The following is a 22,641-nucleotide window of genomic DNA, read 5'->3' on the forward strand; positions in this document are numbered from 1 at the left end:
TCTGATGTGAAATACAATAAGTACAAAGAAACACAAATGTGGAAAAAAAAAAAAAACCTTAATATACGAGCGCACAACTTACAGTTAACTAAAATCACGTATACTTGCCTTTTCTTTGTTCTGTCAACTGGGGTTTGTTTTGTGCAACATAAGAATGGCAAGAAACAAACCCAAAAACCCAACATGAGCCTGTGTTTGTTTTGTTCTCTGGATTCATCCCAACCTTAAAAGAAAACTCATCAGTAGTTAAGCTAACAAGTTTATTATCAACATACTATATTTAGTCATCCAAATGTCTTTCCTCTTCATGTTTAAAAATAAAAAAGCATTTAATAGAGATTTGGGTTCTGCTGTGACAGATGTTACATAACTACTTACATTGATTCACAACCATCCTAAGTAATTCAGAAGGGTGCTTTAATTCATAAAGGCACTATAGTTATGCGGTAATTCAGATACATTCAACTGTAAGGAAGGTAATGACAATTTGGACAAAGCTAAAATACTTACAGTCAGCATTAAAAAAAAAGATTCAGTGTCCAGGGAGAAATATTGTAAATAAAGATTAACAGCATGTTATGCTCCTGCATACCTTTGTTCCTTATTCCCTACAACCATGTTTCTCAAAGTTGGTGAATGTATAGACCAGTTTTAAAAGGGAAAAAAAATGCTTGTAATTTCTACAGGTTATTTTTATTGTGTTGGCATTTAAATATTAATACATACACATTAAAGTTGATCTAAGATTTGTATACTCATAGCTTTAAAACAAACTTATAAATTCAGCATAGACTGTAAGCAAAGCTATAAAATCAGTGCAGTTTAAATGGGTAGGATTAGGACCAGGGCTGGGCTGAGTGGCTTGCACCTGTAATCCCAGCACTTTGGGGGGCTGAGGCAGGAGGATCACTTGAGCCTGAGAAGTTGACGCTGCAGTGAGTTGTGATTGGACCACTTCACGCCAGACTGGGCGGCAGAGCGAGAACCTGGCTCAAAACAAAAACAAAGAAAGATTAGGATCAGGAAGACATTCACAAAGGTAGCACTTGAGTTAGGGTGAGGAACTGGGTAAGTAAGGATTGAGAGATAAAGGCCAAGGCAAGGAAACTGAAGTGAGCAGAGGGCTCGTAGAAGTGAGAATACAGCATATATGTAAGCAGGGAACAGTCCCTTTGGGTTTTGTGTAGGTTGGGAGCAGGAGGGGGTAACATAAGGTGGTAAACTATTAGAAATAAATCATGGGGACCTTGAGTATTGGACTCAGGGCCTCATTCTGTATGAATGGAACTGTTGAAGGCATGTGAATAGTACTACATTTTCATTTTTTAAAATGTTATCTGCAACAATATTTAAATACATTAGGAGAATAAAAAGATTGAGACCGGGCACAGTGGCTCACTCCTGTAATCCCAGCACTTTGGGAGGCCGAAGCAGGCAGATCACTTGAGGCCACGAGTTTGAGACCAGCCTGGCCAACATGGTAAAACCTAAAAATACAAAAATTAGCTGGGTGTAGTGGTGCATGCCTGTAATCCCAGCTACTCGGGAGGCTAAGGCACGAGAATCGCTTGAAGCTGGAAGACAGAAGTTGCAGTGAGCCGAGATCACACCACTGTACTTCAGCCTGGGCAACAGAGCAAGATTCTGTCTCAATAAAGGAAAAAGAAAGAAAGAAAAGATTGAAAATCCAGCCAAAAGGTCCACTCCACGAGCACAGGTACATGGTTCATTACCAAGTTTCCAGGTCCTAGAACATAATTGGCCCTCAATAAGTGTGTGGTGATTGAATATATGATGCCTAATGAAGGGCAGAGGGACATCTAGTTAGAAATGTGTAGGAAATAAAGTCCAGAATAGGACTCAGAATAAAAGTTAGCAACTGGTATTAACAAGGATTTCGGAGTTGTCTGCAACTAATTGAATTCTTGAGAAATATGTAAGATTGTAGAGGAGACAGGGTGAACAGGCTAAGGGGTGGAGCCTCAATAACTCCTACAGTTGTGGCAAATGTCAAGGAGAAAGCACTGAGAGAAAATAGCAAGCAGGGATCAGAAAGGTGGCTCAGGAGATCTGTTGGCCCAGAAGCCAAAGGAGCAGAAAAGGGAATTACCCATTTGCGCATGTCCAGCTTATAAATATTTATTTTGGATTTTGAAATTGAATCCTTTTTTTTTTAAGCAGACTAACTTTGCAGGTTCCATGGATTCTAGTCATCCTAGTGTTAAAAATTATTTTAACAGGTAGGTAAGACTTAATGTTGAAAGGATCAAGGTTAAATGGGGCAAGTAAAATCCAAGCATATCCCAGAAGCATGTTAAATGTGGAGAAATTTCAGGATGGCATTCACATATTTTGGAATTTAACATGCAGTTCTTTTAGACTTCTCCTTACTACATCATTGAGTTAAATATGTAAATTTTAGTACATTATATGTAGTAGTTAAGCAACAGAATAATTATGTCACAAAATTGTTTACTTTATGAATTCATTTAGTGTAATGTCTCTATTAGTGGCCTACCCTAGGATATTTTAAGTGATTATATTAAGTTTTATTTCTGGACAATTTTTCTGGAACTTATTTTGCCTAAAGCAGGCACACAGCTCAGTTAAAATAAAAAAAAATACATAAACTCAAAAATAGGCATTGGTTTCTTACTACTTTATGGCTTTAAAAATCATTCTGAATCCTCTTACTGGAGTGTTTACTACACCAGCTAGCAGTAGGACTTAACATTAAATTTTCATTTTGATTAACTTGACTGCAGTTGTTTCTTGGCTGCCTCTTTAGAGCCCACTGTGGGATAAAATTAAAACAGTTTTTATGATACAACAATTTAGTTGCAGAAAACAACATTTTTTTCCCCCTGAATGGCAGTGTGTTCTACCTCTGGGTTTTCTGCATACGCCCCATGGCTCTGGTTTCTCTCTTCTCCAATCCATCTTTTAGAGTTCCACCAGATTAATTTTTCTACAGCAGAGCTTTGGCCATCTTCTCATCCAAAACCCTTCAGTGGTTCCCCTTTGCCTCTCTCTTACCTAAGCCCAGCTCACTTTTCAAAGAAAGAGCAGCTCACATTCTGTATTTGCCCTTTCACATTTTTCTTGATCTCATCTGCTGAAATCCCGATCTCTGCTCTGCCTTTCTTATTCCTCTCGCATAGCACTCATCATGGCTTCTCTTACGTAAAATTACATAGGAACCTACCTCACCCTCAAGAATGACTTCTTGAATGTAGGGACCAAGTCTTCTTTATATTTTTGCCCACTCGCTCATTGCCATTTGCATAAAAAATAATAAATGTTTGTTGGATAACGAATGAATGTTTGTTGGAATAGTTAGAAATAAATGTGTGAACTGCCCCCTGTTCTAGATAATCCTGATCTTCTTACCCATTACTTCCCCCACCCAGCATCTCTCACCTTCGAATTAATTTGCCATTTAATTACTTATTTTTGTTACTGGTATTGGCTGTTTTCTCCCTGTTGGATAGTAAGTGCCCTAGGGCAGTGATCTTGGGTTTGTTCACTGGTGTGTGCCCAGCACTTGGAACAGTGCTTGTCATATTGATTGAGGGAATGAATGAAACTTGAAGCTAAAGGTCAGTTTCTCCCTGTTCTTTGGATTATTGTCAGTGGTTTTCAAGGTAAGGGACGTTGTGGCATTGGAAAGAGCAGGAAAGAGATGGAGAGAGACCCCAAAGTCAGCTTCTGCCACTTACTAAGCTGTGCAGCTTTGGGCAAGTTTCTCGACTCCTCTGAAGGTCATTTCCTAATTTGTTAAAGGTTAATATAACTTGAATTACAGTATTTATAGAAGCATTACATTTTAGGGGGAAAAAAGCATACCATAAAATTAATACCTTATGTGTCCTGATCACTGCTAATACCTGCTAGACCTGGTGCTACACACTTTCCATTCAGTGTCTCTGTGCATCTCCACATCCACTCTGTGAAGCAGGGCCTGTTGTATTAAGAACCCTGTCTCACAGGTGACAGGAGGAGGTTCCTGCCCAAGACCACACCGTGGTGGGTAGCAGAACATCGCTTGAGACCAGGTCTGTGGGACTCTAAACCTGCTGCTTGTAACTCCTGCAGCACGTTACAATGATTTCTCCTTTGGAGCAGCAGTTCTAGATTTTTCCTTCCTGCCCTAAGGTGGTTGAGGGATACAAAGGGCTCATGAGTACCACTGGCCCCCAGGAAGTATCTTTCTGAAAAAAGGAGGCCACATCTTCTCAAGAGGTGATGGGCAGCAGAGCCTGATTTGAAAAATCCCCCACGATGAATTGGATCCTGCCCTTCCTGCTAATGTACCTCTACTTCCAGATCTGTTTCTTTTCTCTCCCTGTCCCCTTATAAAGTTTTTAACTCTTTGTATTTTGTACTACAAAGTATTCCTGCTTTGAGACTGTTTTAATCTTTTCATTTTATTTTATTTTTATTTTTTAAGACAGAATCTTGCTCTGTTACCCAGCCTGGAGTGCAGTGGCACAATCTCAGCTCACTGTAGCTTCCACCTCCCAGGCTCAAGCGATCCTCCCATCTCAGCCTCCTGAGTAGCTGGGACTGCAGATGTGCACCACCACACCTGGCTAATTTTTGTATTTTTTTTTTTTGTAGAGATGGGGTTTTGCCTTGTTCCCCATGCCTGTCTCAAACTCCCGGACTCAAGCAGTCCTGTCATCTGGAGTGTTGGGATCATAGGCATGAGCCACCATGCCAGGCCAAGACTGTTTTAAAGGTTGTTGCATTACCGTTTTGGAATCAAATTAGATAGTTTAGGTTGGGATAGCCAAGTTGATCATTACAGTCTCCTCTATTTATTGCAAAAGTACTGCAACTTTTAATAATTTTTGAGAGATCTACAAATGCCATTTCAAAACACACAGTTAAATCACTAATAACTTAATTACTGTAATATAGTAAGTGTCAAAATAAGGAAGGCTGTTTTCTATATAAAAAATTAGCCTTTTCAAGTATTTTCTTTGAGCACTTAAAATTACTAAACCAGGATTAAGGGGATGGATTATTTCAGCATCTAGAAAAACATCTTTTAAGTTTCAGGGAATGAATTTCTCTTTTGAAATAGTTTGTCGTCAGTTCAAATGCTGAAAAGTTACTTCAGAAAATATTAAAATGAAAAGAAATTTCATTTGTATGCTATAAATCATGATTTTTAATTGATTGAGAAGTTTGGTAGGAGGCCAGAGAAAATTGGCAAACATAAAATTTAAAAGGAACTGTGAGCATTTAATTTCAAGTACTCTCTCAACAGAGATAAGATTATTTTTGTAGCTTTATTGTAGTGATTAAATCATAAGCTTTCAATCCATCTGACCTAGCTTTGAATCCTCGCATTTCAGTTTATTAAATCTGTGAGCTTAGGCATGTTAACATTTCAAACTTTGATTCTTCTCACCTATAAAGAAGGAGCATTACCTTTTACCTACCTCCTAAAGTTATCTTATTACATGAAACAGTATATGCAAAGCATCTAAAGAGTACCTAATGTATCCTAGGCACTTAACAAATGTTTTATTATCATTAAAATATAATCATTTAGGTATAATGTGATATTTGAATATCTATTTGCAAATCAGTGGGAAACATTTTTATGGACTTCTATGTACAGTTGTCAGCTTGGTGTGGAATACCCTTTAAAAAAAAAAACCACTTCAGAGGTAAACTTTATCTCATCTTGGGATGAACTATCAACTTCTGCATTAGTCAAGTTTTAACTAATGAAATTTTATTGCAAAGTATGGAGTAAGTAGATGATGAATTCTGAGTTTCTCATATAAAATTATATTTCCTAGGAGAGTGCGTAGAAGGGCTGCGGGAAAATGACTACCTGCTGATTCATTCCTGCCGCCAGTGGACCACCATTACTGCCCACAGCTTGGAGGAGGGTCACTATGTCATTGGGCCAAAGATAGAGATTCCGGTACATTATGCAGGTAAGACTCCTCCAAGGGCCAAGACGAGGCAGAGAGACAAAGGGGATGTGAATAGCTAAACTTTTCCTCTAAGAATTGTCTGTAAACTAGAAAGTAGAATGACTTAGAGAAGCAAACATTTGTGTGTGATTATCGATCAGTGAAAGCTCAGATTCATTTTGTTAGAAGTCTTTCTAATTAATGCATGTAGTTAAATGGGGATTCTTATTAGGTATTTATAAGATAGAAATTTTACAAATAAAACACCTCTATTGTCTTGGAATTAAAATCAATACATGTGGCCAACCTCGGAGCTTCAGGGGGTCGTGTCTCTGAGGAATCCTGTATACAGTTTCAGCATTGCTTTTGTGAATGACTTTGTGAAGATTTCACAAGATTCCATGTCACAAATTAACACTGTGGTCTGATTTTAAAAGTATTGGATTGGTAGCTCATATACCTGGATATGTCTCTCCTTTCAGTAGGCATTTAGATTACAGGCAACTGAGATGCCTTCGCTGCTTTAGTTAAATGAGGGTAATACCTGCCTTCTCACCTCACTTTGAACTCGACTCAATGCAACAGTGCCATTTAACTGATGTTTATTGAGTATATTCTGTGTGCCAGTACTGTTCTAGGAGCTTGGGATACATCTAGTGGCTTAAATAAGCTCTAAATAGTGATAGCTTATAAATGCAATTTTAAAAAAAACTTATGTTACCATATGCTTTTTCTGGCACTTATAATACATTATATAAAGGATCTTAGTCTTTTATCTATTATTGTTCAGTATTTTCCAAGTCTGTTCAGAATATCTTAATCAACTAACCATAAATTGTGTAGCCCTGGACTGCCATTGTGTTCTCAACCCCTTTACAATGCCCAGAGAGTTATTATTTGAAAAAGGGACCTTTCTGTATTCCCACTGTCTAGACACAGCAAATGGTATTTGTTTGATGAATATTTAATGAATGAATGAATAGTTTGGTACCATTTTTGATTCCTGGGAATCTCCAATTGCCGATACAACCCAAGGATTACGTAGCTTCTCAAAACTCCTTACTCAAAAAAATTATAAGAAAAAAAAATTTCTCTGGCCTAAAACCTAGTCCTCTAGAATTGTGTTTCCTAGCCCTAAGAATAGCCTTCATGGAGGAAGAGAGAAATGTATAGTTGTAGAAAGCATTACATCTGTTAGATTGTAACTCAGGCAAATGGGGCAATTTTCGTAGGGGCAGAGAATGAGACAAACCCCCTACCCTACCCGTTCTCTCGTCAGAGTGGTTCCTACTAGCAGTGAGATCCATGCTATTTTCAGCAAATCCAAATTCTGTTTCTGTCTTTGTGGAAAACTGGAAAGAAAGGTAAATTGTTACATTGCTTCATCCTGTATTCTTTTACCTAATCTGCTGTATTCTTCTATGAGGAAATTACATTTTAGTCTTCCCCCCAAAATCATTTTGAAAAGCTCTGTCAAATGAGTCTTCCCAAGAGTGCCTTCATTTTATCACTTCCTCAAACCCCTTTAGAGACTGCATCCTGCCACTAGATTCTTTGACTTGTTGAATGCCTTCCAGAGGCTGGTTCTAGTCTACTTCTCCAAACTCATCTTTTCTACTCCAAAGAGTGAACCTCCCACTCTAGCTACATTAGTCATCTCACTGTTTCCTGAACATACTAGACACTTTTCCATTTACACAGTCTCTGACTGGCTGGAGTTGACTCCCTCAGCTCATCATTTCATCAGGAGGGTGCAGCCATCCTCCGCAGCCCCACGTGGTCTCCTGATGTGTCCCATTCATTTAGCACACGTCCTCAGTCTCATTCAGTTACCTTTTCCTGTGTGCACACTCACCAGTTGGACTATACAGTCCTTCACAAGTTATACCAATTATAAAAAACACCTGAAGCCTTTGGATCTGCACTCAAAAGATAACTCTTTGTGGCCATGGGTGTTCGACTCAGGGATCTCAAACTTGGTTATACATTAGATTCACCTGGAGAGCTTTAAAAAGACTGATGTAGGGTCCTACCTGCAGAAGTTAATTGGTCTGGAGTGTTGGCTGGATACCAGAATTTTTAAAAGCTCCCCCATGGTTAAAATATACAGCCAGTGTTGGGAACCCATTGTTCTAGAATGAGCATCCACAATGTGAGATAAGATTTCCTCAAACACCCACAAATGTTTGTAAATATTTCGGTGTTTGGAACTTCTTTTTTTTAAAAGAACCATCCAGCTTCCATTGGGAAGAAATATGTGATATTGTTGAGCAGCTTCCTTTTGATCCATAAGGAAGATGATAGATTGTGTTGCAAATGATACATTTTTAAAAAATGAAATGGAGGTGCCAAGACTAAGAGGAAATATGGACATGAAGATCACATCATTCAACAGAAAGGAGAGAAAAGATATTAAAGAAAGAAGAGCTTGAAATAGGACCAAATAGTTCATGATCATTTGCCGTTAAACAAAATAGAATGAATGGTTGGTCATGAGTGTCTAAATGTTCTAAGCTGTCTTCCTGAATTTTCAACAAGAAGTTTAAGTAGAAGTTTTGAGGTACAAATAGATTCCAGCTGATTATTTTGTTTTAGGTTTCATGTCTTAAGATAGCACCATGAAACTTGCTTTACAAAGACAAATTTAGTCATTTAGTAGTTTTTTTTTTTAAAAAAAATCTTACGAACAGGTAAATAAGAAGGCAGTGTGGTTTTATAAGTGTTTTTTGTTTGTTTGTTTGTTTTGAAACAAGGTTTCACTCTGTCACCCAGGCCAGAGTGCAGTGGTGTGATCATGGCTCACTGCAGCCCTGAACTACCGGGCTCAAGGGATCCTCCCACCTCAGCCTTTTGAGTAGCTGGCACTACAGGCTTGTACCTGGCACCATGCCCAGCCAACTTTTAAATTTTTTGTAGAGACCAGTTCTTGCTTTGTTGCTGGTCTCAAACTCCAGGTCTCAAGCCATCCACCTGCCTTGGCCTTTCAAAATGTTGGGATTACAGGTGTGAGCCATCACACCTGGCCTGGGAGTATGTTTTGATTACAGTGTAAAATGGAGACCTGTGAGTCTTGATATGATTGATCATTTCAAGGTTATAGTAGATACATTTTGTTTCCAAGAATCTATTTATTGCCTGGTTTAGCCCTTGGAGGAAAGAGAGCATATAATACATTGTGGAGACCAAAAATCATTTATGTCTCCCTAGCTTATTTGTGCTCTACTTTTAATTAGAGGAAACCCTTATATATGTATATGTTACCAATTTTTCAGAATTTCATCTAGGTTGAAATGAATCTCACATTCTTTGAGGACAGTTAATAAACAGTAATTAAAAATGTTTAACAGAGTAGTAAAGCCCACCAGCTTTGTAATCAAACAACGTAGTTTCATTTCTCATTCTGCCATTTTTTGTCTATCTTACTTTGGGCAAATTACTAAACCTCTTTAAACCTTTGTTTCCTCATCTATAAAGTGAAGATAATTATAGTGCCTTTCTCTTAGGGTAATTGTGAAGATGGAAAGAGAAACACCTTTCAGAGTGTTTACCACTTAGTAAGCCTCCATAAATGTTAGTGGTGATGATTATGATCATGTTAGCAACTAAATGTTTCTAAGGATTTAATTCTTTCTCCTGCACTACTAATTACAAGTTGAATTACTTTTCTCTTTATTCAAGCTAGTTGAATACTGACACCCCTCAATGTTATTTGGGCTGCTGCTATTTGTTTTGCTTTTGTAATTTTATTTTGAAGTTGCAGTAGTATAGTTTACTCCCTTGTGCCATTTCCCCAGTTTTACCCATTTTTAGCATCATTTTGCCACATTTGTTTTTCATCATTCTTACCCTCCTCCCTCCCCACCAAATGCACATAAAAATACAGACAAACATGCTATTTATTTTTTTCTCGGTTATTTGAGAGTAGACAGCATACATCCCCCTTAATACTTCACTGTGTATTTCCTAAGAACAAGGATATCCTCTTATGTAACCACAACACTGGTAGCAAATTCAGTACATTTAATACTTTAATCTACTGTCCATGTTCCAGTTTTGTTGATTGTCCCAGTAAGACCTTACTGTATTTTTTTCTCCCTCCAGGACATCATCCAGTCTAGGACCACTTATAGTATTTTGCTCTTGTATCTCTTTAGTCTCCTTTAATCTGGATCAAGTTCCTCAGCCATCTTTGTGTGTCATGATATAGACATTTTTTAAAGAATACAGGCAAATTATTTTCTAAAACAAGCCTCAGTTTGGGTTTCCCCATGTCCTCATGATTGGATGAGGCGACGCAGTCTTGGCTAATCTGCTCTGTGTTGTGATAATGGCAAGGGATGTCCTTTGCTCCTTATTGGTGATCTTGGTTTTGATCATTTGGTTAACGTATTGTCCAGTTTCTCTGCTGTATAATTACCATTCACTTACAATAATTACCATTACTGGGAAATTTGAGAGTATATACTTTTAGACTCTGCAACTATCTTGCTGTTTCCCTAAATCTTCTCCCCCCCGCCACCACTCCCCTTTTAAGTAGCTGTTGATGATTACTGTCTGATTCCATTTTTACTATGAAGGTGGCAAAACAGTGCTTTTCTAACTTAACTCCGTCATTCCTTCTTGTATTTGTTAGCCGTCATTCTCCTGTAAGGAAAGGCTTTTTTTTCTCTCTTCTATTTATTTATTTTTTTACTTACCTGCTATTATGAGCATAGACTTGTGGATTCTTATGCCATTCAGTGTACTATGATATGTTGCTGTCCTTGTTTCTTCAGACAGTCCTATGTTTCTGCATTTGGGTATAGGCTGACACCTGTGTCTCTGTGACATGCCCCCTTCATTTTTAAAATCATGTCCTTATTTTCTGGCACACGTAGCAGCCATTCTTTTCAATCAGTATTCTCCTTTGATCAAGGCTCCTACACTTTCCTGTTCCAAGTAATACTCCTTGCTTTGTGATCTTTGTTAAGACAGTCCCTTGGAGTTGGGCAGTGCACAGCCTGGGCAGCCGTAGGCCACAGCTCCATTCATGCATATTTTGGAAAGCGATAAAACTCAGCATTTTAAAGATATATGCTACATCAGAGATTTTCATGAAATTCTTAATATGAAAAATAATTTCATAAAATTTTGAAAAAAGATAACTATGACTTCCGTAGTTCTTATCAGAACCTCATGCTGAAATGGTGGTGGTAAGAATCTCCTTATTCTGAATTCTGAAATTATTTAGATGTGCCTCGGGGAAATAAAGACATTCCCTATTCTGGCAAAATAAGTTTTAGACAAAAGGTGTTTTCTTGGTATACCTAATAATTGATTCTGAGAGAATGTGTCCAGTCAACATCATGTATTTTGCTAATAGTAGAGAACCCACTTAAGAAAAATTGACAGTGTTTAGAAAAGAGATTGCCACATTCATAGAAATTGTATTCAAAAGGCATCACAGATAAATGTAATCTGAACTTTCCTACTTCACATTGCTACAAAAGGGGCAAACCTTTCCTAAGAAATGGACAATACAGAACTCAGATTTTTTTCTGCATTCTGTGTACTCAGAACATTAACTCCAAACTGCCTGGACCTATGTCAGACATTGCTAGCTCAACATGCACACCAACTCTTCTTCCCACACTTTGACCCTGACTTATTAAACAAAAACAAATATTAAATTTTTTAAACCTAGCAACTTAATTCTAGCCAGGAATTTCTAAAGTTGAATGGTTTTTGTTCTACAATTAATGTATCTATTCATCAAATTCCTTTTGTCTCTGCAGCTCAGCATGATCAGTCACGCAGATCCCCAGTTGGTTACTACTAAAGCTGGTGTCTCAGAGGCCCTTGTTTATGCTGACCCTTTCTAGGGCCTGAAACCTAACTTAGTATGCATAATGTGACTTAAAAAAAAAAAAAAAGAATATAAACCTCAAGCCCCACGAAAGCCTAGTTATGCCATTCTCTCTGGAATTTTATTTGCTGTCCTGAGCTCCAAGTCTCCACTCTATAAAATGGAGATCTGCTGTAGAAACATGTTGTGCAGATTCTCAGAGATCTAACTTGCGTAAATGGCTCAGCACAGTGCTGGCACGTGAGTAATACAAAATAAATGGTATCTCCTCTCACTCCCCTCTGTCATGAAAGACAACAAAGAAAACTCTACCAAGAGACAGCTTTGAGAAACCAAATGGATCAGAATGTGAAGTGTCTGTCTATCAGTGGCCTGCCGATTTGCAAAGTAATGGAATTCTGAGTGGGTTTATGAAAATTTATAGCATTCCACGGCAAGTGTGCTGTCATCATGGATGAACAGATACTGTCATCATGGATGAACAGATTGCTACTTGAACATAAGCATCTGAGATAAACTCCAGCCACGTTTGGCTTCTATTTTTAAATTCTCATCCTCCTGCAAATCTGGTGAATCTATAACAAGCTAAAATGATCTCAGTACTTTCCCTCTTAGTTGTAATATGTACAGAAGTAAGTGACACTTGAGCACAAGATGGGTAAGAATTGCTTGTGCAGTTTTCAAGGCCCTTATTCAGCAAGCACCTGGATTTATATCAGCAGTGCCTGTTTTTAAAAATGTGGGATGTGCAGTGTTTGTCTCTTGGGCAAAATTATAGTAATGTGGCATCTAACATAACCTTGAATTGTAATTACTGAACAAAAGGAAATGTTGAAACAAGCTAATTTTATTCTCCTGGGTTGCAAGTTTAATTAGCATGAATCATCCATTTATAAAAGTAACTACTAGTGTTGAACAACGCTTGGTGTACTTTCTCTGTTACATGGGATAAAGCTTATGTGATGAAGTGGAAAATAACCAAACTTTCTTTTCAGAAGTCCTCAGAACTAATATAGTATGCTGAGGAACATTTATCTCAGCCATTCTTGCCATTAAAAAATGTTATAGATCTAAAAAATAACCATTTTTGATGTTTTAATTTTTAGGTTATCGTTAACAATAACTAAAATTTATTTAGTGCTTACCATTTCTTAGGCACTTTGTTAACTCAGCATTTTACTTTTATTTCTTCATATGACTTTCACAACAAACTCATGAAATGGTTGCTATTATCTATATTTCATACAAGTACAAACTGAGGTTTAGAGATGTTAAGTTTTTGTAGTAATACACAGTTAATAAGTGTGATTTGAACCCAGGATATGTGGCTTCAGAGCCTGCCCCCATCTCCACTATTCCCTGGAAAGTGCTAGGAGGCACTTTTACTTGGAAGTCATCCTAGAGAGGAGAGATCCGTTAGAATTAACCGAGAAGCTGGGTAAAGCTTTCATTTTTCTTCCTTTCACAGTAGCTCCCTACTTGTATTCTGACTCTAGGAAAAAATTAAGTAGCTATATAAGTCTTGACTTTTTTCACTTTTACAAGTCATCTGCATACAGGTGACATTCCCATTGCTCAGTAAATTTCCAGGAAGAGCTTCTAGGGGAGCCCCTTGGGCCTCCGAGGGGACAACTGCTGGGCCTGGGGAGGTGATCAGATCAGAGGCTGGAGGCCTGGGGAAAGAGTCTTTTAAGTGTTGAAGAGGGAATTGGGTGATGTTCAACAGGGCAGTCTCAAGTAAGGAAACTGAGGAAAATTAGATTACAAAAGAGAGTTAAAAATGAGTGAAAGGAGGGCAGCAAGCAAGGATCAACTATTTTTGTAAAGATATTTTGTATTAAAGGGAAACCAATGACATTTGATTTGGGGGGAGCAAAGTAAATATAAAAATTTTATTTAAAAAAAGGGGAAGCCAAGAAAGAGGACGTAGGAGTGAAATCGGCTTTCCAGTGTTTCATATTTTTAAGAATAATGGAATCTGAGAAATCTTTCTAGACTAAGGGAAATGATTCAGAAGAGGAAAAAGAGAGAAAGTAATTAAGCAGTATATTAGCCTGCTGTCTAGGAAATGGTCTCTACCATTTTTTTCCTCAAGAGTCAAAAATGTTATTCTCTTCCTCTCTCCACTTCATTTTACTTAAATTTCATAGCTGCTGTAACATAGTTTTTGTGGTTAGAGGGTGAATGTATTTTTCACACATTGGTATTCACACTCATATTTTAACTCAAAACAAAGATGAAGCGATTATCTAAGTGTGTCTTTGCTGCAAAAATGGATTGAAGATTGTCACCAATCTTTAGTGTAGCTTTCTAGTCCTACTTCACATTGCTTAAGAATAACTCAAGGAAATTTGAATATGAATGGTATTCATGATGAGATGATTAGGGAATTATTGTGAGTTTGTTATTTGTAGTCAATGTATTATAGTATGATGGAAAATATCCTCACTTTTTAGGGAGACATACTGAATTATTTAAGGGTGAAATGTGGTTATAAAATGCTTGAGCAAAAGTGGACATAAAAATAGATGACTCTGGCAAACAAGTTGTTAAATCTCGGTAAAAGGTATATGGGTGTTCATTACCCGAATTTTCCATGTTTGGAAATTATTGTAATAAAAAGGAAAAAATTGACTCAGCACAACCACCAGTGGCAAAATAAATAGTAGAGTTGAACTCTTATATGGTATTTTTATCAAAACCACTCTGCCTCCATCCTTGAATCCTATTTATAGTCTTAATTAATTTTTCTAGGGGTGAAAGTTCATCTTTCACTGGGTTGTTTTGTTCCAGTGTTAAATGTTTGTGGCAACAACACAGTGAAGGGTGAATTCAGGAAGAAATGATGTTGTTTTCACCATGTGGTAGAAGCTTCGGGCTCATGGCTTCCTATGGAAACCTGATTGCTCCCAGCTGTGGCTGGTTTCTAGTGGCTGACCCAGTTGATGGTAGTGATTTAAGTATTAAAGAGCAAAAAGTTTGGATTGGTGTATGTAAAACTTGGAAAGAAAGGAACTTTTAAAAAAATTATTTTCTTAAAATAAGAACTTTATGAGAGACATGGAAAGGGAGAATATGAGCAAATACATTGCAGAATTATTTGGTGACATACTATGTGGCTTTTCTAGATTGCTCTATAAATGCCAGTAAAGCTCTAAAAATTTTAGAGTCTTTTGATTGCTATTTTCACATTTCAGCCTGTTTATTCAGAATCCTTGCAAATTATTTACTGAATCTACAAACAAAGTATAGTATTAAAAAAAAAAAAAAACCATGAAAATTCTAGCACAAAACAGGGATGGCATCTGGGGTCCAAAACCCCTAGGCTACTGTTTTCCATTTCTTTATACTTACATTTAGGTACTTAGTGGAAAGTTGGTTACTTGAAAGGGCTAACTCCAGTTCAAATATAATTTAACTTATGAGATAATGTGAGTAACATCAGGTGGAAAGTTTGAACAGGCTGCCTGTGACCACACTGTTAATGGAGTGTTTATAGCATAGGTGGGAAAGTGCTTGTCTCACTTCATAATTTGATTTCCATATTGGATTTGGACCTCTACGAAGTAGTGTGACCTTTTAAAAGGTTCTTTTTTAGGAATTTCTTTGAGGTTTTTCTATTTGTGGAAAACAGACTTCATGGGTTCCAAAACTGATTGTAGTGCTAGCACAACTTCCTGAATTGAAGTCACTCTGCTCCATTTTTTAAGCTTGGAATCACTTGCCATTGTGAGTCACTATCCAGGGAAGTCGTGTGCTGGCTTTCTGTTAACCCTGACCCATTTCTGTAGTTGTTGAGTGTACTGCAGCAGGAAAACAACAAACTGTGTGTACCATGTGAACTTTTCTGACATTTGGAGCAAGACGGTAGATGATTCAGACATGTCTGTGTTGATTTTTGGTGAGGTATACATTGCACAGTGCCTCCAACATGTTAGAACTGATTTACGGAACACCATAGGGTTTGTCCCTAATAGTGAGTCAAGCCAGTGCGTGAGTGTGAGACAAGCAATGTAAACAGAGCTTTTATTTTTTAGATGTTAAAAAATCATTGTAGGTAAACCAAATGCAGTGGACACATAGACATGTGAAGGATTCCATTTCTCTGTTCATGCCTTCTATATTCCATACATTTCTCAGTGACAATTATATTTTTCCTTACAGCCCTTCATAGCATTTTATAGTCCCAACTCTTTTCCTTTAATAAAACCGGTCACCTTGTTTGGGAGTCTCAGTTCTCTAGCCACCTAGGGTCCTTTCCTCCTGACCCACAGAGTAATTACGCAGCAACTCTTGTTGATTCTGTGTCTACACAATTCCTTTCAAAACTCCTCCTCCTTTCCAGCCTACCCTGACTGTGCCTCCCTTTCCTCCTCCAGTCAGTCATCTGTGTTACTGTCAGATTGTTTTTTTCAAGTACAGCTCTGCTATTTTAGCAGCTAGCCAGGAGTTTTCAGAAATGTTTCCTTTGTGAGTATAAACTCTGGTCTAACGCTGGGCCCTTCTGAGGTCTGGGGTTCCTTTGACTACACGCATCATTCTCCAGCAGACACCCCAGCAGGCACTCGCCACACCAGGCTGTTTGTTGTTGCTCAGGTAGGCTCTGCCCTGCCTTGTTCCCTCCTGTGTCTCCTGCTTGGAGGGCTCACACATCATAGCTACCACCCAATAGGAAATCCTGCCCCAACCACCACCACCTTCCTCAAGAAGAATAGTGAAATCCGGCCTCAACTACCACCTTCTTCAAGAAGCTTTTCCTAATCTTTCTCACCATGTAGATCCTGCCCCTTCAGAATCCCTGTATGTATTTGCACCCATGACTGTTTATCTTGCTCTCACTCCTCCCACCACTAAAGGCTCCTTGAGGACAGTCCTATCTCATACAGCATCTAACACAGCCTTGAGTAGTTTAAGGACTCAATAAATAATTTTAACCCAACTGAAATGGATTCTTCTTTCAAAGAGAAACAGCAAAGATGCCTGAGAACTACCTGGAGAACAAGTCAGGTGTCTAAATTCCCTCCAGTCAGGCAGGTGCAGCTCTGAGATATTGACAGGGAATGGTGATTGTGAGTGCTCTAACAGGTGCAAGCAAAATGCCATGGAATTGCTGAGTAAGGAGTCATGATGGCTGTCTAGGAGTGGGAGGCCTTCAGGTGAACGAGGTCAAAGGCATTCTAGATAGAGTACCAGGCACCATTCCTGAAGGTAACAACTGGCTGTGGGATAGAGGGGAAGGAGTATTTAGGAAATATAGTTAGAAACCTAGTTTGGAGCAAATTCCAGACTGAATAATGGGAACTATAATCTCTGTGCCCTGGGGAGTTCCTCCCAGAATCTACTTTTAAGAAAGATTAAGTGAAGGCAAGCATCTTCCCTCCCCTGCAGGTGAGTTAAATTGGTCAGGAATGGAGGATGAGAAGATAGTGAGAAACTGCAGGTAGAACTAGTTAGGAAGTTGTTAAAATAGACCTGATAAAAGATAATTAACACCTGATCTAGGCTGGGAGGGAGATGCTCAGGAGGAAACAACAGATACTTAGGTAAGAGGAATGAGGAAAAGGAAGCGAAAGATAATTCTGAGAAAAATTTTAAATTTTTTTCCCCTTGCTTTTAAGGAAACATTTTTAAAAATTAACTTCCTTAGCACAGGCACTTGCTTTTGCACACTTTTTCTTACTCCGTTTATTATTAAAGGAAGAATTTTTTAGGTTCTTCCTAATAAGAAATACAGTAAGAAACCAACAACAACAACAACAACAAAAAACCTCTTTGTAATCTTTTGGGACCCTCAGGGTTTTCTAGCAGAGAAGTTTCACATCTTGTCAGGTATTGGACCTCTAAACTGGCAAGAATGTCCTTTTAGTTCTTGGGCTTGACAGATATGTTAGAGATCGGAGTTCCACAGAAAAGTGCATTTGGAGTAAAAGATTGTGTGTTGGAGAAAAATGGTGCACAAAAATCTCAGGCTCTAAAAGATTGATATCATAAAGATTTGATAGTTTTACGTATATTTGGCAATTACTTATTTTCTGCATCTAGTAGGAGGAATTCTTTGTTCTACATATAAAAATCTAGAAAAATCTGATGATTGAAATATTCTGGCTATATATTTTCAGTACTATGACAGATTCATCTTTGTGGGAGAATGTGTTTGGTAGGTTGACTTGTTGGGATCAAAACATCTATTCAGGAATTTGTCACAGTTTTTAACTCTCTTACCTGCTTATTTGAGAAAAACAATTGTCAACAAAGTTGAGTTGGTTCTCAACAAAGTTGAAAGTTTGCACCCACTTCCCCACCCCACGACAGGAGGTTGGGAAGATAGTGAAATCTGGTAGGCAGAAGCCAAGGATGTTGCTGAACATCCTACACTGCGCAGGACAGCCTCTGTGTGACAAAGAATCACCCAGCCCAAAATGTCAATGGTGCCCAAGGTGGAAAACCCAGGTATTTTATAACTGTTAATACCTTTATTGTTGGTAATCAGTTTTATTTTCTGCTGCATTAGCAAAAGCTCTCACTTTTTGGACAGAGGCTACCAGACTTGCTTGCTTGCTTTTTTGCCTTTTTTTTTTTTTTTTTTTTTTTGATGGAGTCTCACTCTGTCGCCCAGGCTGGAGTACAGTGGTGAAATCTCCGCTCTCTGCAACCTCCGCCTCCCTGGTTCAAGTGATTATCCAACCTCAGCCTCCCAAGTAGCTGGGATTACAGGCACATGCCACCACACCCAGCTAATTTTTGTATTTTTAGTAGAGATGGGGTTTTGCCATTTTGGCCAGGCTGTTCTTGAACTCCTGACCTCAGGTGATCCACCTGCCTCAGCCTCCTGAAGTGCTGGGATTACAGGCGTGAGCCACTGCGCCCGGCCCAGACTTGATTTCTAAATCATAACCAGTCATTGCCCAGACTTACAGGAAAAATGTTCCACAGATTGTTAATCAACATTACTTTCTGTACACAGTGTGTGAGACTGATAGCAACCAGGCGTGTCATGGCGGAAAAATTCAGGACGCAGCAATGGAGCCATCCCTTTAGTTGCAAAGCTTTGTTTATTTTCCAGAACTATCCTGGCTCTTCTTCCTTTATTTTAAAAAAGGGTGTATCTGTAAGTGCCTAGAATAAACAGATTTTTAAGGAATTAAAACAAACCTGGTCTCCCTGCTTCAGATTGTAGTATACATCTATATGACATGTGATTCTTAAATGGTGTTGAAATTAAAATTTTCATATGTATCTGTATGAGGTCAAGATTTGGGACTCCCTTACTCAGCTTCCTTAGCCCCCCCAAGAGTATTTTCCATTTCTCTTCTATTGCTGATTTTCTTCCCTTCCCAATGGTTTTTTTTTTAGACTGAGTCTCGCTCTGTTGCCCAGGTTGGAGTACAGTGGTACGATCTTGGCTCACTGCAACCTCTGCCTCCTGGGTTCAAATGATCCTCCTTGCCTCAACCTCCCGAGTAGCTGGGACTACAGGTGCCTGCCACCACGCCCAGCTAATTTTTGTATTTTAGTAGAGATAGGGTTTCACCATATTAGTCAAGCTGGTCTTGAACTCCTGACCTCGTGATCCGCCCACCTCAGCCTCCCAAAGTGCTGGGATTACAGGCATGAGCCACAGTGCCCAACCCCTTCCCAGCATGTTTTAAGTTTGGGCAACTTCATAGAAAGTCCAAGTCTAGGAAGGAGAGACTCCATTGAAACACTGTTGCTGCAAGTCTGTGGATCTATTCAGATATTAACTGAATAATTGAAGACCTACTAGATGCTGGGCAGTGAGTGAAGAGGGGACAACTGGTGACGAGGCAGTGTGGCAGTTAAGACCCATAATAGTGAGTACTCTGGGAGCACCTCTCGTGCAGTATCTGGGCCAGGGCTTTATACACTGATGTTATCTCATTTAATAGAGAAGCTGTCCTTTTCTGGATGAGGAAAGCAGGCTTTGGGACCTTAGCCAAGGTCCTACCATCTATAGGTGGTGAAGTTGAGATTCAAACCCAGAGCCTGCCAGTTGGAGAGCTAAGCACTCAGTGTACAGCCTGCCTCAGGGGGCCAGGTGCAGAGTGATTGGGAACCTTTTGAATTTGGTCTGCCTCCTGTAAGCAGTGAGCTCACTCCCATGATACAATATTTGTGTTTTAGAGATAACCCTTTGGCAGCAGATGGGAATGGCCCTTTGTGACTAGCAAATTGCATAAGTAAAAGTGGAAATAGCAAATAGTACATTCCACTGTTCCCTGAGTCTGCTGAGGAGACTCAGAGGCAGGCTGTGCGGGTCAGGAAGAGAAGGATGGCACACTCTCGGATATGAGAAAGCGTTTGTTTTTTCATCTTTCCTTTACCTTTAACCCTCTTATCAGCCAGTATCATTAGGTAGTATTTTTAACCAGAGCTCTTCTGTAGCAGAAAAAGCTCACAAGTGCCAGGGCTTTTTGTTCCACCTCTCTCCCATTGGAGCATCATGCAGAAAGGTCTTCTATGTTTTCCCAAGGTGTAAACGGGCTTGGGAAAGAACTGTTTTTTGTTTTTGTTTTTGTTTTTGAGACAGAGTCTCACTCTGTTGCCCAGGCTGGAATGCAGTGGTGTGATCTCAGCTCACTGCAACCTCCCCCTCCCAGGTTCAAGGGATTCTCGTGCCTCCGCCTCCCAACAGGCGCCTACCACCATGCCTGGTTAATTTTTGTATTTTTAATGGAGACGGGATTTCACCATGTTGGCTTGGCTGATCTCGAACTCCTGACTTCAAGTGATCCACCTGCCTTGGCCTCTCAAAGTGCTAAGATTACAGGCATGAGCCACCACACCCAGCCGAGCAGTTCTTTTATTTGAGCAAAAACCCAATGTCTAGATTGAAAGAACAGACAACTATAGAAACTTAAAGAATGAAGAGATTTAAACTGAACTACAGAATTCCTGGTATTTATCACTTCACTTCACCTCAACCCTGCCCTCCTCCAAAACACACACACACACACACACACACACACACACACACACACACACAGAGTTATATAGTAAGTGATCTTTGGGATCTTGGCTGAGATCCCAAAGCCTGCTTTCCTCATCCAGTAAGTGATTAGTCTTTTGTGAGGTGGTAAAAGGAAAATCATACGATGCATTTGACCTCTTGCAGGAACTGTTAAGAAATAATCTTCTGACTGGGCGCAGTGGCTCACGCCTGTAATCCCAGCACTTTGGGAGGCTGAGGCGGGTGGATCACGAGGTCGGGATCAAGACCAGCCTGGCTAACATGGTGAAACCCCATCTCTACTAAAAATACAAAAATTAGCCAGGTGTGGTGACATGTGCCTGTAGCCCCAACTACTTGGGAGGCTGAAGCAGCATTGTTTGAACCCGGGAGGCAGAGGTTGCAGTGAGTCGAGATTGCGCCACTGCACTCCAGCCTGGGTGACAGAACGAGATTCTGTCTCAAAAAAAAAGAAAAAAAGAAATAATCTTCTCTTTTTTATCCTGGTTCTGGTGAATTCCCATGTGGCAGCCATGGAGCATGTGGCCATTTAGAGGGAGGTGGTCCACAAGTGTTGCTAATGTCACAGTCACCTTATACCACTGTCTTCACATTTGGCAGCTGGGCAGTGCCTCACTTGCCCAATAAGAATGCTAGATCTTGGATGACACAGGCTCTGAGATGTCCAGGTGGTAGGAACCACCTTGGAACACCTCTGTGATGCCTGCTGGAGACTCAAGTTCATCCCCTTCTTCCTTAGGGCTTAAAACAACAACAACATAGTACTGATCCTATTAGAATCAGGAATAAGATAAAGGCTCCCACTTTCATTTCTACTCTTCTGTGGCCTAACACCTTGGGGTTTTCTTCCCAACTGAGTCCTCTGTAAATACTCTGCCAAAATGACAGTGTAAAGAGGAGCTCATTGTCCTGGTTCAACTCGTTAGTGGCCATGTGGTCTTATATATGTTGCCTAACCTTTTTTGTACCTCAGTTTCATTATTTCTAAAATTAGGATAATAATACTTATCTCATAGGTATCTGTCATGAGGATTAAATGAATTTGTAACTAACATACTTTAGAAGAGTTACAGCTAACACACTGGCTTGTACTAAACACCATGTAAGTGTCCTGCTGCTGTTGCTAGTGTTTTTTGTTTGTTTCTGGTTTTTGGTTTTTGGTTTTTTGTTTTTTGGGTTTTTTTTTTTTGAGACAGAGTTTCGCTCTTGTTGCCCAGGCTGGAGTGCAGTGGCACGATCTCGGCTCATTGAAACCTCCGCCTCCCAGGTTCAAGCACCTCTCCTGCCTCAGCTTCCCAAGTAGCTGGGATTACAGGCATGTGCCACCACACCTGGCTAATTTTTGCATTTTTAATAAGATGGGGTTTTGCCATGTTGGTCAGGCTGGTCTCGAACTTCTGACCCCAGGTGATCCACCAGCCTCAGCCTCCCAAAGTGCTGGGATTACAGGCATAAGCCACTATGCCCGGCCGCTAGTGTTTTATAGTTAATGTAATAAGATAAAAAAGAAATTCGATTTTAAACATTGGAAAGGAAGAGAAAATTAATTACAGTTTTCATGATTGTCTCACCAGAAAATCCAAGTAAATCAGCTGAACAAAAGATTATAACTATATCAGATTTTAGTGACCAGATGTAAACATCAATAATGTTTCAGATATACTTGAAATAACCAAGTGGAAAATGTAATTTTTACAAAGTAGTACAGAGCAGCATCCAAGACACATTCTTGTTTACCCTGTAAAGTCCTTGGCCTGATCTAAGTGGAGACAGTTAAATCTTGAGATGTCAGTGCATCACTTATTCAGTTAGACAAGTGATTCTTTGCTGGCATGTAAAAACATGTTAAATGTTATGTATAAATTTGTTTG

The 22,641-nt window shown here is 39.2% G+C and overlaps 1 protein-coding gene across 4 annotated transcripts in view; it reads left to right on the plus strand.

Annotated features, from left to right (window-relative positions):
- The window catches only part of GAREM1 (GRB2 associated regulator of MAPK1 subtype 1), a 195,831-nt gene that overhangs the window by 66,226 nt on the left and 106,964 nt on the right, over nt 1-22,641 (plus strand). For 2 of the 4 annotated variants that reach the window (XM_007974340.3, XM_007974341.3), the window contains exon 2: nt 5,817-5,957. The exons of 1 other annotated variant lie outside the window; for it this stretch is intronic. In XM_007974340.3, the coding sequence (XP_007972531.1) occupies nt 5,817-5,957 (141 nt within the window). Of the gene's footprint in view, nt 1-5,816; nt 5,958-22,641 lie in introns of those variants that run through there. One more of the 4 variants, XM_073006408.1, reaches the window with a different exon arrangement.

The sequence above is a fragment of the Chlorocebus sabaeus genome, chromosome 18 (assembly GCF_047675955.1).
Source record: "Chlorocebus sabaeus isolate Y175 chromosome 18, mChlSab1.0.hap1, whole genome shotgun sequence".
NCBI lineage: Eukaryota > Metazoa > Chordata > Mammalia > Primates > Cercopithecidae > Chlorocebus > Chlorocebus sabaeus.